At 41.3% G+C, this 16,974-nt stretch overlaps 1 protein-coding gene across 6 annotated transcripts in view; it reads right to left on the reverse strand.

Moving 5' to 3' along the window:
• Window positions 1–1,302: 1,302 nt before the first annotated feature.
• The window catches only part of BCAR3 (BCAR3 adaptor protein, NSP family member), a 190,663-nt gene continuing 174,991 nt past the window's right edge, over window positions 1,303–16,974 (reverse strand). For 3 of the 6 annotated variants that reach the window (XM_046645419.1, XM_046645421.1, XM_046645420.1), the window contains 4 exons: window positions 14,781–14,952; window positions 11,896–12,007; window positions 6,237–6,449; window positions 1,304–2,891 (listed from right to left, as the gene is read on the reverse strand). In XM_046645419.1, the coding sequence (XP_046501375.1) occupies window positions 2,710–2,891; window positions 6,237–6,449; window positions 11,896–12,007; window positions 14,781–14,952 (679 nt within the window). In that variant the 3' untranslated portion in view covers window positions 1,304–2,709. Of the gene's footprint in view, window positions 2,892–6,236; window positions 6,450–11,895; window positions 12,008–14,780; window positions 14,953–16,974 lie in introns of all 6 variants that reach the window. The other 3 variants (XM_046645418.1, XM_046645422.1, XM_046645423.1) reach the window with 2 other exon arrangements.

The raw sequence follows: 16,974 nt of genomic DNA on the forward strand, positions 1-16,974 counted from the left end.
GCCTGCTATTCATCTTACTTTTCTCTGTCTTTTAGATATATAGTTTTTGTTTTCTCCACTTTTTTGCTTTGCTAGTTTGAAACTTTGACCCTAATTTCTGTTCTTGTAGTATTTGTCCTTGACATTTTAAGTACTTAAAGCTAATCACTATCTTAATCCTTGTGCTGAAGTATAACACTTTATCAGAACTCTAGGAGCTCTGATTGCCCCACTCTTGGTTTGTGCTATTGTTTTAATTGCCTTTTTAACCTCACATAGTGGACACTATTAATGTTTGTTTTCTTTTTTAGACACCAGTAAGCTCATCAGTTTCTCTGCTCACCAATCCTTAAATCTCAGACCTTTCTTCTGGGTGAATTGCTTCCTCCCCACCTCACTTTCTTTCCTTCTGGAGCTCTGATGAGATGCATTGGGTCATTCTGTTTCAATGCTTTAAGCCTTTTAATCCCTCTCTTCCGTTTTTCCTCTTCTTGTCTCTGCTGTATTCTGGGCATGTCAGGTATGTCTCCCAGTTCATTAACGCTTCAGTTGGATCTAATCTTCTGTTTAATAGCATTCATTGAGTTTTTAGTTTCATTATACATCTCTAAAGGATCTACTTAGTTTCTCTTAAAATCTGATCACTTTTTAATAGTCATTTCCTGTTTGAGTTCATTTTTTCTTTATACACATCCATATATGCTTGCTTTGCATTCAAAATATAATTCTGGTATCTGAAGGCATGGGGGTTCTAAATCTCTTTTTTCACAGCATTTTATCCGTGATGGCATTGCCTGCTTGTGTTTGCTTTTTATGTATATATATTTTTTTACATATACAGATATATATATATATATTCATTTTTAGTTTAATCTATGGGAATACTGGATGCTTTCGTCCTGAGAGGATAGACTTATGTCTGCCAGGCCCCAGAGATGCCACCAACCTGGGACCATTGTAAATCAGTTTCTTGATCCTGTAAATTTTACTCCAAGACCTATTTGAGGACAGGCTTGTTAGTTGCAAATCCTCACCAAAGACCATTATCATTACAATTATTTTTATTCTTGTAGCTGTACATGAAAAACAGGCTTGTTTCCTCGTAACCTCTTTTTTGCTAGCAGGCAGATGGGTTTTTTCCCAGCCTGTTAATAGGGATCCTTTAAGGATCCCTACTTAATGGAAGCACTTCAGGTTCAGCTCCTGCAAGACACTGTCTCCTAGTCGCTGAGCTGATGTCAGCATTTGCCTTTAGGGCCACCCAGGTTTTTAAATTCTCTCACAGAGTTGATTTAAATTTGCTGTTCCTTTTGGTGGGTGAGGTGAAAGGGCGGGATTGTTCCTTGGGGATTTCTTTTTCATTCTGTCAAGCTTAATGGTGCATTAAAAGGTACGTTTATTAAAAATTATTGACTTAGTTATAGTGAGAGGGCTTTCTAAGTGCATCAGAACCACCAATTGCCAGAAGTAGAAGTGTGCTTTGGTTTTTTTCTCCAAATAAAAAAACAATGGTGTGATGGCTCCTTTAAGAAAATGGGAGAGGGGCCTCATTTTAGGTCACGTTAATGGAAATACAGAGTGCAGGATTTGAAACTAGTATTATTTCCATTGTATTAAATAGACCATACTTAGTTCTAGTAGGCATATTTAAGATGACCATCAATAGGGTGATGGTTAAGGTACAGTGTAACTTCTGTAACCAATAAAGCGTATTTTTTTCAAAGGTTAACATCCTGGAGAAATTTTCACAACCTGAGAAAAGTTGGATATAAAACTATTCTGTATTGTCCCAAAATTATTTAGAAGACAGGAAGAAAAAGCAAATTGGTGTTCGACAGTGGCAGAGTGATAGAAATTTGTGATTTTAAAATCTCGTATTTCAAATTTTTTGCAATAGAAAAAAATCGAAAGGGATACTGATAAACCAGAAAGTATCCTCTTTGAGAAGTCAAAAACCTAGAAGATGATACATGAAGTATGTGAAGTGATGTCATGGATGTACTAACAAACATGTGGATGCTCACTTTGTACCAGTGCTGTGCTGCATATGGGACCTGACGAAAGTCCAACACCTAGTAAGCACTATAGCTTCAGTCTGAACTGAGGTCTTCTGGAGCCAGCTTTGCCTTGTATCACTATTCACTCTGTCTCCTAAGCCAGAAACCTTAAAATTTTCCATTCTACTCAGTTTTTGTTTACTAGCAAGATAGAGTGGCGCCCCAGGCAGGTAGGAGTACTTACTGTACTATGATGAGTTGTTTAATATTAAAGAGACTGGATACAATTGTTTCACAAAAAGATATATTTTCATATGACTATTTACAGTTTTCATATTTAAAGAATATCATACAACTGATACCTTCTGAAATGCCTCATGCTTTTAAACTCTTTTCTATTTACACGTATCTGACATGGAATCAAAACTAAAATGGTCAGATACCTTGGTAATAGAAAGCAACCAGCCAACATAGCTAGGTCTTCTCTTAAACTTGCTGATCAACATTAGCCATAGTTACCTTAATAATAAATTATCGTTCATTTAAAAATCAGTAGTAATTTTGAACAGTTCATAAATAAGTGTGCTCTGTGCAATTTACATGTTCAATATCCTGTGGATACTAAAAGCTTGTATATTGTCAGATTTGCACATTATTACTTTATCAAATGATAAGCTTTCCCAAAGAAGAAACTGGAGAAGCTTGAAATAATATCCTCAGGTTCTCTGGAGAGTTATCGAAGCTCTGCCTGCTTCACTGCAGGAGGTTCCAGTTTGCGTGAGAGGGCAGTTAAAATCTGGTTGAATTTCTCGTATCTCTCTGCCTGATTGACTTGTGCACCTTTGCTGCCCCAGAGCAATCGCATTTGAAATTCAGTCTTGAAGATTTCACTCATTTCTTCATCTGGTTGAAAACCTAATAAAAACAAAACAAAACAACTGCCTAAAACATAGTGTTGAAAACTTGCTCATTTAAAGAAGGATCAAAATGAACCTTATCTTCTCTCAGAACTTTAAAAAATGCCTCCAAGGAAAAATATAGGATCTGCTCTATATGAGGGAAGGCAGAGTCCCACCCTCGGGCACCTGAGCACTTAGGAGAAGGAATATGAAAACTCACTAAAACACGAGAGAATCAAATCTGGGTATATGAGCCACTGTGAGTTGTACTGTGAGGGGTGTTCAAAGGACCTCTTTTTTTTTTTTTTTTTACAGCATTATTGATGTATTATTTACATGTCATGATTCCCCCTTTTTAGCTGCAGTTTGATTTAAAACAGTAAATTTATACAGTTGCACAACTGTCACCACCAATTTTAGAAAACTTCCATCAACCCCAGAAAGTTCCCTCCTACCTCTTTGCAGTCGATCCCTGTTCCTACCCCAGATCCAAGCCAACCACAGATCTGCTTTCGGTTGTTCTTGTTAGGCCTTTTCTAGAAATTTGATATTAATAGAATTATATAATTACAGACTTTTTTTTGTGTCTGGTTTTTGTTTTTTTTTTTTAAGATTTTATTTTTCCTTTTTCTCCCTAAAGCCCCCTGGTACATAGTTGTGTATTTTTAGTTGCAGGTCCTTCTAGTTGTGGCATGTGGGACGCCGCCTCAGAATGGCTTGATGAGCGGTGCCACGTCCACGCCTAGGATCCGAACTGGCGAAACCCTAGGCTGCCAAAGCAGAGCGCGTGAACTTAACCACTCGGCCACGGGGCCAGCCCCCTGGCTTTTTTTTACTTAGTGTGATGTTTTTGAGATTATTTCATATTGTCGTGTGTTATCAATAATTCATTCCTTTTTATTGCTGAGTAGTATTCAGTTATATGGACATACTACATTTTGTTTATCCATTCACCGTCTGTTGGACATTTAGATTGTTTCTAGTTTCTGGCTATAATGAATATGTTGTTGTGAACATTTGTGTATAAGTCTTTGTGTGGACATGTATTTTCATTTCTCTAAGAGTGGAATTACTAGGTTGTATGGTAAATATATGTTTACTTTTAAAGAAACTGTCAAACTCTTTTCCAAAATAGCTGTATCATTATTTTAAATTCTGACCAGTAACATGAAGATTCCAGTTTCTCCACATGTTGCCAACTCTTAGTATTGTCATTCTAGACAGTGTGGAGTGGTATCTCATTGTGGTTTAAATTTACATTTCCCTAATGACTCATGCTTTGAACATTTTTCCAGGTAGTTATTTATCATTTGTATATCTCCTCTGGTGTAGTGTCTATTCAAATCTTTTGTCTGTTCAAATCTTGTTTTCTCATTGAGTTGTAAGAGTTCTTTATATATTCTGATCTAAGTCCTTTGTCAGATATATTTACCAAATATTTTCTTCTAGTCTATGGCTTGCCTTTTTCTTAATGGTGTCTTTTGAAGAGCAAAATTTTAAATTTCGATTTATCACTGTTTTCTGTTATGGTTCATGCTTTTTGTATCCTAGGAAATCTTTGCCTAAGCCAAGGGCACAATGAATTTCTCCTCTGTTTTCTTATAGGTGCTTTACACTTTAGCTCTTACATTTTGGGTCTATGATCCATTTTGGATTAATTATAGTGTACAGTATCAGGTAAAGATCAAGATTCTTTTTTTTTTGCATATAATATTTAATAGTTCCAGCACCATTTGTTGAAGGACTATACTTTATCCGGTGAATTACCTTGACGCCTTTGTCAAAAATCAGTTGACAGCCATATGTGCAGGCCTGTTTCTTAACTCTCTCTCCTCTTCTATGTAAGAGAAGGTCTGTCTACTTAAGACTAAGGATGCTCAGTCAACTCTATTAGAGAGGTGGAAACCTCTAGCCAAAGAATCACAGGCATGTGGTTCTCATCCTTGATTATTGCTGGACTTCTCTGCTCTGTCATTAAATATATTTCCACTGTCACAGTATCTTGGTGGTGGAGAGGATAATAGAAGCCCTCTAGTCCATCCTTCTATCTGATGCCAGAATATTTTTGACAGATAACCAACCAGAGGCCAGGTAACACCTTCCATTCATTCAGTTAGTATGCTTTGAGCCCCTACCCTGGGCTGGTGCTGGGGATATGTTGGTGAACAAATCTCTGCCCTTACTGGGTTCATAGTCACTTCCAGCAATGGGATCGTGCCATATAAATCCGTAGCAGGATCAACTGAGAAGAACCATCAGATACCTTCAAAGTGACTTGCTGTAGAACAGCTTAAAGCACACTTTTCTCAAAACCCATCTTAATATACTGGCTTAGGCAACATCCAATGTAATATATTTACTGGCTTCATATAAGCAGACTCTAATATCTGGTGAATTGAATTATGTGCTTTTATTGTTTGAGTCCTACACTGCCATCCCAGGAGAACTTTCTGAGAAAAAAAGTGAAACAGGTATGTGGTGCTTACAACTACAATGGACACAGTGCAAATGGTTTAATCCCAAATTCTGGGTCTGAAACAATAACTTTGTTCTCAGATGAAATAATAGGCTTCTCCTGCCCCATACAGTTCTTAACGTTATGGAACAGACTGAGCCCTTGAAGAATTTTAAAAATTTTATAGTGAGGAAGAGAAAATAGTTATCCCTGCTAACTGCCTTGGTAAAGCCCTCGTTCTTGCACTTCCTTCCTAAACGGTCTTTTTGTCTACTTCAGCCCTCCCACCTTCCTCCACAGATGCCAGATTTAAAACATAAATCTGACCATATGATGACATCCCTCCATGTTTAAAACTTCACTGGCTCTTCAGCCACAGCCCTACATGGCAGGCCTTCCCATCTGTACCCCACCTCCCTCTTCAGCCTAGTTGGCCATTCCTTAGGTCACACTTTACTGCAAACTCAAGTACTTGTGGTTTGTACTTTTCCCCATTGGACCCTCTGATGCTAAGAGCAGGGGAGCTCACTTCCCATGGTAACTGGGAAGACACAGGAATGCAGATAAATGAACTCAAACAGAACTCCAACTCCTCATGTTGGCCCACCACCTTTTCTCACAGCAGTTGTTAGAGGGACTAATGGTAGGCAAGCTGATCAGTTCTTCCATGACACTTCCTGTTTTTTCTAGACCACTGACACAACAGAACACCGAAGAAGAAAGAAGAAATGGGATCCTTGAGTCATTTAGGAATTAGAAGGAAGTAGTGATCAATCATGTAGGAAATGGAATTCCCATGCCTTAATCTTTCCTACTTGGTCTTTTTCTAATTGAGGGCATTCATGCTCTTTCTTTTCTTGATTCCAATTACTATGCAGAGAGCAGCTTACCAAAAACAGCTCTTACCTTCCAGAATCCTCTCAGCATTCATCCGGTAGCTATCTGCAGCCTCTGCCATGAGTCGGGCTGTTGCCAAATGGTTCAGCATAATCTCACAGCTTTCGTCATTTTTTTCCCACATGTCAGTTCCTTCAAAAGTGACAGCCTGGCGCTCCATTAAGGTCACAAGAGGCATCAGCAATGGAACTGATACATGGTTTGGGGGAACACATGTGGACTCTAAGAAACAAAGGGTAAAGTTTTCCTATCATATTTTTTTTCAAAGTTAAGCACAGGGAGTTTTGGTTCAAGATGGTGACATAGGAGAATCCTGGGCTCACCTCTTCCCATGGACACACTGAATCTACAGCAAAATATGGAACAACTTCACCTGAAAAAAAACCCCTAAAAACTGTCTGAGCAACTCTAACACATCGGGAGAATGAGAGCAGGACCACACTGAAGCGGGCAGGAGAGGCTGGGACACAATCTCACCATAAACTCCATCCCTGGTATGGCGACCTACAATCGGGAGGGAACTCAAAACCCACAGCTTCTCCCTGAGGAGCAGAGGGTTTGAACCCCACATGGGACACCCCGACTTTTAAGATCTGCACCTGAGAGATGAGCCCCCAAAATACCTAGCTTTGAAAACCAACAGGGCTCACATCTATGAGACCCCCAAGGCTATAATGATCTGAGAAACAGCTCTTAAAGGGTTCACATGTGTGGACTCACTCGCCTGAGGACTCAGTGTGATAGAGGCAGCCGATAGAGAGGAGCTCGAACTTTACATGAATGAGGCTTATTTACTAATCTGGAGGCCTCCTGCTGGCGGGCACCACCTTCACGCTCTCCCTCTGTCTCGCTCTAGCCAGCAGGAGCCATCTTTGTTTTCTTAAATGGTAGGCTTTTTTCTTTCTTTTTCTTCCCTTTTTTCCTGCAGGCACCATCTATATGCTCTCTGTCTTGTTCCAGCTGGCAGGTGCCATCTTCACACTCTAGCTGGTGGGCACCATCTTTTTTCTTTCCTTTTCTTTCTGGTGGGCGTCATCTGTACAATCTCTCCCTGCCTCATTCCAGCTAGTGGGTGCCATCTTCGCATTCTCCCTCTGCCTCACTGCAGAACACCAGTATCTCCTGGACGGGAGCTCCTGCATGCATCTGGTGCCCTGTTTTATTGTGGCTGCCATCCAGGGGATCCCCCCTTGATCACCTGGCTCCCACAGGACTGTAACAATCGGAAAGAAAGCTCTTGGCAGACTACCACCCCCAGGGCACTGCACAGACAGCAGACTGAAACAGACCCCCACTCTTTCTGAGAAAGCAGCCTATTTGCTTGTCCAGGAGCTTCAGCCTGAGGGGCAGCCTTCTAGTTTGGCACACATTTAGGGGCCTGCAGAAGTGCTCTCAGGGAACAGAGGCTGGTGGACGCCATCTTTGCAGCCTCCCTCCATCTCACTACAGCTTGTTGGTATCTGCCAAAGAGGAGCTTATACACTCATCTGGAGCCTCTATCTGGGCAACTCCAGATCGTCTGGCTCTGGTGGCCAGTGAGGCTTATGCTTGCCATTCCACAGGACTGCATATACTTTCATGCTTAAAAAGCTGCTGCCTGAAGGTCTGGCTTCCAATTAGGCTGAATCTAGGTGCTGACTGAGATTACCCGCTTTGGGACACTGACACGTCTTGGCACACCCTCAACTACTAGGAGCCATTAAAAACAAAATAGACTGTTTGGATAATCACAGAGGTTTGATGACCAAGAGCTAAGGCAGGGTTGAATGACAAGGTTCATCTCCTACACGAGGATATTCCTTCAAGGCTGGGAGAGGCAGCTGGTTTTTTCTTTTTTTTTCTGAGGAAGATTAGCCCTGAGCTAACTACTGCCAGTCCTCCTCTTTTTTGCTGAGGAAGCCTGGCCCTGAGCTAACATCCATCCCCATCTTCCTCTACTTTATACATGGGATGCCTACCACAGCATGGTGTGCCAAGCGGTGCCATATCTGCACCCGGGATCTGAACCGGCAAACCCTGGGCCACTGAGAAGGAGAACGTGCACACTTAACCACTGCGCCACCGGGCTGGCCCTGTGGCTGTTTTATATAATGCAAGAAACCAATACAGAGAGTCAACCAAAATGAAGAAACAAAGGGATATGTTCCAAACAAAAGAACAAGATAAAACCTCAGGAAAAAACCTTTATGAAACAGATAAGTAATTTACCTGATAAAGAGTTTAAAGTAATGGTCATAAAGATGCTCACTAAACTCAGGAGAAGAATGGATGAACACCATGAGAACAACAAAAAGACAAAAAATATAAGAAAGTATCAAGTAGAGGGGCCAGCCTAGCAGTGTAGTGGTTAAGTTTGCATGCTCTGCTTTGATGGCCCGAGGTTCACAGGTTTGGATCCCAAGTGCAGACCTAGCACCACTCGTCAACCCACACTGTGGTGGTGTCCCACATAAAATAGAGGAATATTGGCACAGGTGTTAGCTCAGCAACAATCTTCCTCAAGCAAAAAGAGGAAGATTGGCAACAGATGTGAGCTCAGGGCCAATCTTCCTCACAAAAAAAGAAGAAAGTACCAAGTAGAAGTCATAAAGCTGAAGAATACAACTAAACTGAAAAATACACTAGAGGGATTCAATAGCAGACTAGATGAAGCAGAAGAAAGAATCAGTGAACTCAATGACAGGGCAGTGGAACTCACCCAATCAGAGCAGTGAAAAGAAAAAAGAATGAAAAAAAGTAAAGTTAGTTTAAGGGACTTATGGAACAACATCAAGCAGACTAACATTCACATTAAAGGGGTCCCAGAAGAAGAAAAAGAGAAATGGGCAAACAACTTGTTTGAAGAGATAGTGGCAAAACTTCCGTAACTTGTTGAAGTAAACAAATACAGGAAGCCCAGAAAGTTCCATATAAGATGAACCCAAAGAGACTCACATCAAGACACATTATAATTGACATGTCAAAAGTTAAAGATAAGAGAATCTTAAAAGTAGACTTTAAGAAATGTTAAAGGGACTTCTTTAAGCTGAAAAGAAAGGGCACTAATTAGTAACAAGAATACATATAAAAGTATAAATCTCACTGGTAAAGGTAAATATATAGTAAAGGTAGTGGATTAATCACTTATAAAGCTAGAATGAAGGTTAAAATAAAAAAGTAGTAAAAATAACTATGACTACTATAATTACTTAAGGGATACACAAGATAAAAAGATGTAAAATGTGATATCAAAAACATTAAACGTGCAAGGGGGGAGAATAAAAAATGTAGAGCTTTAGACTGCATTCAAACCTAAATCTTCACTTTCATACTGAAAGTGAAGGGATGGAAATAGATATTCCATGCAAACGGAAGCCAAAAGAAAGATGGGGCAGCAATACTGATATCAGACAAAATAAACTTTAAAACAAAGACTGTAATAAGAGACAAAGAAGGGCATTACATAATGATAAAGGGGTCAATCCAAAAAGAGGATATAACATTTGTAAATATTTACGTGCCCAACACAGGAGCACCTAAATATATAAAGCAAACATTAACAGACCTAAAGGGAGAAATTGACAGCAATACAATAATAGTAGATGACTTTAATAACCCACTTACATCAATGGATAAATCGTCCAGACAAGAACTCAATAAGGAACATCAACCTTAAATGACACATTAGACCAGATGGACTTAACAGGTTATATACAGAACACTCCATCCAAAAGCAACAGAATACACACTTTCTCAAGTGCACATGGAACTTTCCCCAGGATAGATTATATGTTAGGCCATAAAACAGGTCTTAATAAATTTAAGAGGCTTGAGATATCAAGTATGTTCTCTGACCACAATGGTATAAAACTAGAAATCAATTACAAGAAGAAAACTGGAAAATTCACAAATATGTGGAGATTAAACAACATGCTACTGAACAACCAATAGGTCAAAGAGCAGACAAAAAACACGTTGAGACAAATGAAAATGGAACTACAACATACCAAAACTTATAGGATGCAGCAAAAGCAATTCTAAGAAGGAAGTTCATAACAATAAATGCCTACATCAATAAACAAGAAAACTCTCAAATAAACATCCTAACTTCATACCTCAAGAACTAGAAAAAGAAGAACAAACAAAGCTCAAAGTTAGTAGAAGGAAGGAAATAACAAAGATCAGAGTGGAAATAGAGACTTAAGACAATAGAAAAGATCAATGAAACTAAGGGCTGGTTCTTGGAAAAGATAAACAAAATTGACAAACCTTTAGCTAGATTCACAAAGAAAAGAGAGAGGACACAAATTAATAAAATCAGAAATGAAAGAGGAGACATTACAACTGATACCACAGAAATACAAAGGATCCTAAGAGACTATTATGAACAATCATACGCCAACAAATTGACCACCTAGAAGAAATAGATAAATTCCTAGAAACTTACAAACTACCCAGATTGAATCATGAAGAAACAGAAAATCTGAATGACTGATTACTAGTGAGGAGATTGAATCAGTAATCAAAAACCTCCCAACAAACAAAAGTCCAGGACCACATGGCTTCACTGGTGAATTCTACCAAACATTCAGAGAAGAACTAATACCAATCCTCAAACTCTTCTAAAAACTAGAAGAGGAGGGAACCCTTCCAAACTCATTTTATGAGGCCAGCATTACCCTAATACCAAAACCGGACAGGGACGCCACAACAAAATTACAGGCCAATATTCCCTAAAAACTGCAAAAATCCTCAACAAAATATTAGCAAACCAAATTCAACAATATATTAAAAGGCTGATATGCCATGATTAGGTGGGATTTATTCCAGGGATGCAAGGATGATTCAACATCCACAAATCAATCAATGTGATACACCACATTAACGAAATGAAGGATAAAAATCATATAATCATCTCAATAGATGAAAAAAAGTATTTGACAAAATTCAACATCCATTTATGATAAATGCTCTCAATGAAGCGGGTACAGAGGGAATGTATGTCAACATAATAAAGGCCATATATGACAAAGCCATAGCCAACATCATACTCAATGGCGAAAAGCTGAAAGCTTTTCCTCTACGATCAGGAACAAGATAAAGATGTGCATTCTTGCCACTTTTATTCAACCTAGTATTGGAAGTCCTAGCCAGAGCAGTTAGGAAGAAAAAGAAATAAAAGACATCCAAATTGGAAAGGAAGAAGTAAAACTGTCACTGTTTACAGATGACATGATCTTAAATATGAAAACCCTAAAGATTCCACCAAAAAACCATTAGAACTAATAGATTCAGTAAAGTTGCAGAATACAAAATCAATATACAAAAGTCTGTTGCATTTCAATACACTAATAATGAACTATCAGAAAGAGAAATTAAGGAAACAATGCCATTTACAATTTATGTTGCACATCTGAAACTATTATAATGTAATGTCATCATACCTCAATAAAACAAATAATTAAAAAAAAAAAGCACAGGAAGTTGACTGATAGCCCATGTCTTGTTTTGGTAACTGCAGACCTTCTACGAGTGATGTTGTCATCTGACAAAAGCTTGGTGACCCCCATCAACAATCCTGCAGTTAACCTGGGGCCTCATAATATCCCCTGCTAAATGCTTTGATCAAACCAGAAGAGAGACAACCTAACGTTCAGGGCAGCCCCACTCACGCTGACCCTGTGCTCACCTCTGCCTTCGTGCAGGATTTTGCTGAAAGGTTTCAGCTGTTTCTCATAGAGGATGGCAGTTTGGGTGTACTGGTGCCTCAGGGCAGTCCACGTTTTTTCTAACCTTGTGATCTGGAAGAAAGAAAGGTGTTATCGTTTTGGAAGAGGCTCTTTTTTAAACTACCTTTTTGCTTCAGTTTTGGAATAGGTGATAGATGCACATGGTAAAAAAAATTCAAAGCAGTTGAAAGGAGAGTACAGAGAAACAGCTAATCTGCCAACCCCATCCCATTCTGCATTGCTTTAATGGCTCCTCCCAGGAAGAATGCATCTCATCAATTTCTTGTTAGGTACATGTGTGTCTATACCTTTTAAAATAAATAAATGCGTATCATACTACACATTTTTCTGTTCCTTGCGTGGAACTCATTCCATATACGTACATATAAAAAAGCATACAACAGACTTATTTTGTTAAACTTCTGCATAACGTTCCACTTCATGGATAAACCGTAGTTTAACTAGTCTCCTATAGTAAGTTTTTAAAATATTTTTTATTACAAAATTACCTCATATTTTGTAAATGTGTACATATGTGAAAATATCTGGAGGATAAATTTCCAGAAATGAAACTACTGAATGAAAGAATACATGTATTTTAAATTCTGATAGGAGTTGCCAACTGTCCATAAAGGTTATACTCATGTCAGGATCTAGGAATGTAATGTACAGCATTTTAATGTTACTCGTAAGTAATAATGTCTGAGGCACATAGAAGACTGCCCAGACCATATGAGGCCACTACTCATTCCTTTTCATTCTTTTTGGAACAACTGAGTCAAGACCAACATATGCCATTGACTCTGACTGCCCTAAGATAAATGGTCCCCCACTCAAACCCTACGACCAGCAAGCCTGAGTCTGAACTTTTCTACATGAAACAAGGAAGCGAAGAAGGGCACTCATATTCCGGGAATGAGAGCCAGCTCTGTGTCAGGTATTTGAGGAATTTCATTTAACCCTCACAATGCCCTGTGAGGCGGGTATTTTGGGCTCGTTTTAGAGATTAGAAACCAGAAGGTAGGTAACGTGCTCAAAGTTGCATAGCTGGTAAATGGCAGAGCCGAGATTCATTTCCTTGGCCTCTAAGAGCTCCCCATGCATTCCAAGAGGAAGGCGAGAAGGGATCAGCACCAGCAGATTTGCTGGGAAGGAAAGGATGTGGGCTGGTTTTCCTCTGGCCACCCACCAAGCTGCCCTCTCTTCTCACAGTCGTCTTCTCCCCCTCCTCCCTGAAGCACTGCCTTTCTGAAAGAAGCCCTTGTCTCTGGCTAGACCTGTCTCCAGGATGCTCTCTCTGGATACTGGAAGCTGAGAAGAGAAAGTGGCGCATGCGGCTGTAGTATAGGGGCAGGTTTGGATGATGGCACACAGAAATGACGTGATTCTCAGGTTTCCCCTGGGTCTGCCACTTCCCACCCCAGGGCCCTGAAGACCCTGGAGGACTATGCCCCCTCATTGCTGAGGTGCCAGAAGGGAAGAGTCTGATGCGGCTGGAGGGGAGGGGCCACCTACAAAGGCATGTTTAGCTGCTTGGGGATAAGTCCTAACCTCTGAGTCTGATGTCATGGACAACAACCACGTAATGTCACAAAACATCCCCTTTACTATTCTCAGAGGAAGCTTTGGGCTGGAGGAGTATACACACAGCCTGTTGGCTCAGCCCTCAAAATTATAGGTAGTTTTAAATAAGAAGAAATAGATATGATGCAAATTGAAAACATCTGAATGAATAATTATAACCCCTATTATTAATAAAAGGTAGTATATCATGAAAATATGACTGAATTTTCTTATTTCAAATATCAACCCTACAAAATTCCAGTGCATCTAAAGAGTTTTGAGAGCTCTAGGAATATTATAACTGGAATTGACCACCCCCCCACCCCCAGATTTCCTAGTGAAGGCATTAACTTGTTCAACTTCTTATTTTTAAGATGACGTTGCCTTAATGCAAGGAAATTACGTTCCCAACATGCCCTGACTTGCAGGACACGTGACTGTAGCCGTCCTCCCCAATGGCAATGCTGGGTTTTCAGTGAGGACCCGGCAGGATTTCAGAAACAGTCTGCGGCTATGAAACAGCCAAGCTAACTGACCAGCGGTTGGTGTTACAGGTTGCAGACTGGGTTTGCAGGACTGTAATCTCCTACTCAGAGTCCTCCAGGCACCTAGGGCTTGGCGGAACAGAAAGGCAATCGAGACAACAGGACCACTTTCCTCTGTGAGGTCCTTTTGATTTCAAATACAGGTTTTCACTTCTGACGCTCATCCTAAAAACAGCCCATCAAAGCAGAGAAATTCAAAGTGCTTGATTTCAGAAACGCTCATTGGCGGGTTATATGGCAGATGGGCCAGGAAGCTGAATTTTTTAACAGGAGAGTCTGTTTTAGGTGACCTGAGGAACATAGTCTGAGATACACCACTCCAGGGATTCTCAGATATAAGCTCCCCAAACTCAGTTTCTCAGTCATTACCTCAAACTGCCCACACACCCAGTGACCCAGACAGAAGCAGTCTCTTTCCTACACAACACACTTGAGCCAGACGCAGCCTTCCTAACTGGTTCTTCAGGAATAGCGATAGTTCTTGACGACGACTCTTCTTATTGGACATCAAAGAGAAAAGTGTGGGCTGTCAGCAATTATCTGCTGTTTTTAAAAACAGCCAAAACATTGAGGACACTGCTCTTGGTCACCCCAAATCAAAGCAGCTTCCATTAAGACCTCACCTTTCAAGAATAACCAAAAGAGTGTGATTTGCTAAGCATGGGTTTGCAGACCACTTTGCAGAACGTTAAGCACACCCAGGCCTGCGGGGTGGCACAAAGCAAGTGGAAATTTACCTGCGGCATTTCCAGGGCTTTCATGACAGCTGAGAAGGAATAGAGGTCCCCCATGGAGTCTTTCAGTTCCACCGCCACCTGGATAATCCTATTGAGGGTGGATGCTCGGTCCTCCAAAGTGCCTGTGCAGCCCAGAATGTCAACTGCAATGCCGATGGCCATCGTGTTGTGTCTGAGAGGGAAGAGATCAGCGGTCAGGCCTGGGGCCAACAGGACCAGGAGGAAATGAAACCAAACTGGCCAGGAAAAGGACTGACTTTGCACCATTTGCTGCTATTGCTCTGGGATGTACTGGCAGCTCAGACAGTTTGGCTGTTGAATTCAACAGACAGACCACCAGGCTGACTGCAGCAGGGCCTGGGCGAGGCCTCAGAGGATGCACTCTGCAGGGTCAAAACCCACAGATGCCCCAGGACAGGGCCGTGTTCAGCCCTGGACTCGGGGCATGAAGAGGGCCCTCCTGGACAAGGCTGCTGAGACATGCACATAGCTCCTTGTACCTTCCACCATGAGAGGTCCAAGGAGACAACAGGTCCCCCACCACACTGGGGGGATCCCTTCCTCGGGTGAGCCCTGCACACCTTCACTGAGCCCCCAGGACTGGGGAATGGAGGGGACAGAAAAATGAGAGAATATGCTTGATCCAGGAAGACGACATGGGTGCCAGAACAAAGGAAGGAACGAGGAGCTAAGAATAGAGTGTCTGCCACTCTGGGCAAGAGGCCAGAAAGTGAATGGAGATATGGACAAAGACTGAATAGCTGACCAGCAGGAATTTCCCCCATAAGGTCAGACCTCAATAAAATTGAAATCTTGTGTCTGCCAACAATCCTCCCTTTTCTCATCCTGAACAACACGGGTCAACCTCACAGACCCAGAACAGGAAGCAGAGTGATCTTTTCTCTACATGACAATAGGACTAATATGAACGGGGTCGCAGAGCCGCCTCGTTCTTGCTAGCAGGCGGCACAGACTTCCCTCTGTAAATCAGGGCCGGGGGGCTGACTGCACTGGGCCAGAACGGCCTCAATTAAATTTCTTCCAGCCTGTGTACAAGTGCTGAGGTGAAGCCCCGATTCACAACTGTGGTTACTAAACGACAACACGCCTTTGAAACTCAGGCCATCTTGTCCTGAAAGTTCACAGCTAAGGATGTTATTCCACGGCTGTGCTTCTCTGCGCCCACGTGTGTTGGTCTCTCTCTCTCTCACTCTCCTTGACCAAGGGTGTCATGATTCATCCAGAGGCTAGCAGTACTAGTTTCTCCAGTGTTTAAGTAAGTCATGAGCTCTGCTGTCTCTGTGTTGGTACATATACGTATGTATGGTGCTTACTCCAGTGGGACCTTAGGCTGTAAGCTGACTGCTCCACTCAATTTCTTCATCTGTAAAATGGGAACAAGGGTTGTTGTTGTTGTGAGAAATAGAGACTGTGTGTGGGTGTAAAAATAATTAAAGTGCCCATGACTGGCAGGCACCTAGCAAAGAGTTGTTCCTGCAATTGTCTCTATGTGCACATCTCTCCCTCTCTGTTTGGTCCATTTCACCTGTTTGTCTCTATCTCTTTTCCTGACTTCTTGTCTTTCTTAATTCATGGATCCTAGCATAAAGCATATTTTTATTATCTGTTGTATTTACCAAAGAGTTTTGTTACCCATATGCAAAGTGTTGAGATTGAGCCAAACATTTTAGATGTTTCTTTTAACTAATAGTAAACAAACTTCCCATGTTGCACTCAATCTATTTTTTGTGTGTGTGAGGAAGATTAGCCCTGAGCTAACATCTGCCGCCAATCCTCTTTTTTTTTTTGGAGGAAGATTAGCCCTCAGCTAACTACTGCCAGTCCTCCTCTTTTTACTGAGGAAGCCTGGCTCTGAGCTAACATCCGTGCTCATCTTCCTCTAGTTTATACGTGGGACGCCTACCACAGCATGGCTGCCAAGCAGTGCCATGTCCGCACCCGGGATCCGAACCAGCGAACCCCAGGCCGCTAAGAAGCGGAACGTGCGAACTTAACCGCTGTGCCACCGGGCCGGCCCCATCGCCAATCCTCTTTTTGATGAGGAAGATTAGCCCTGAGCTACCATCTCTGCCCAGGATGCCTGCCACAGCATGGCTTGATAAGCAGTGCATAGGTCTGCACCCAGGATCCGAACCGGGGAACCCCGGGCCACCAAAGCAGAGCATGCAAACTT

The sequence above is a fragment of the Equus quagga genome, chromosome 18, assembly GCF_021613505.1.
Source record: "Equus quagga isolate Etosha38 chromosome 18, UCLA_HA_Equagga_1.0, whole genome shotgun sequence".
NCBI classification, from domain to species: Eukaryota; Metazoa; Chordata; class Mammalia; order Perissodactyla; family Equidae; genus Equus; species Equus quagga.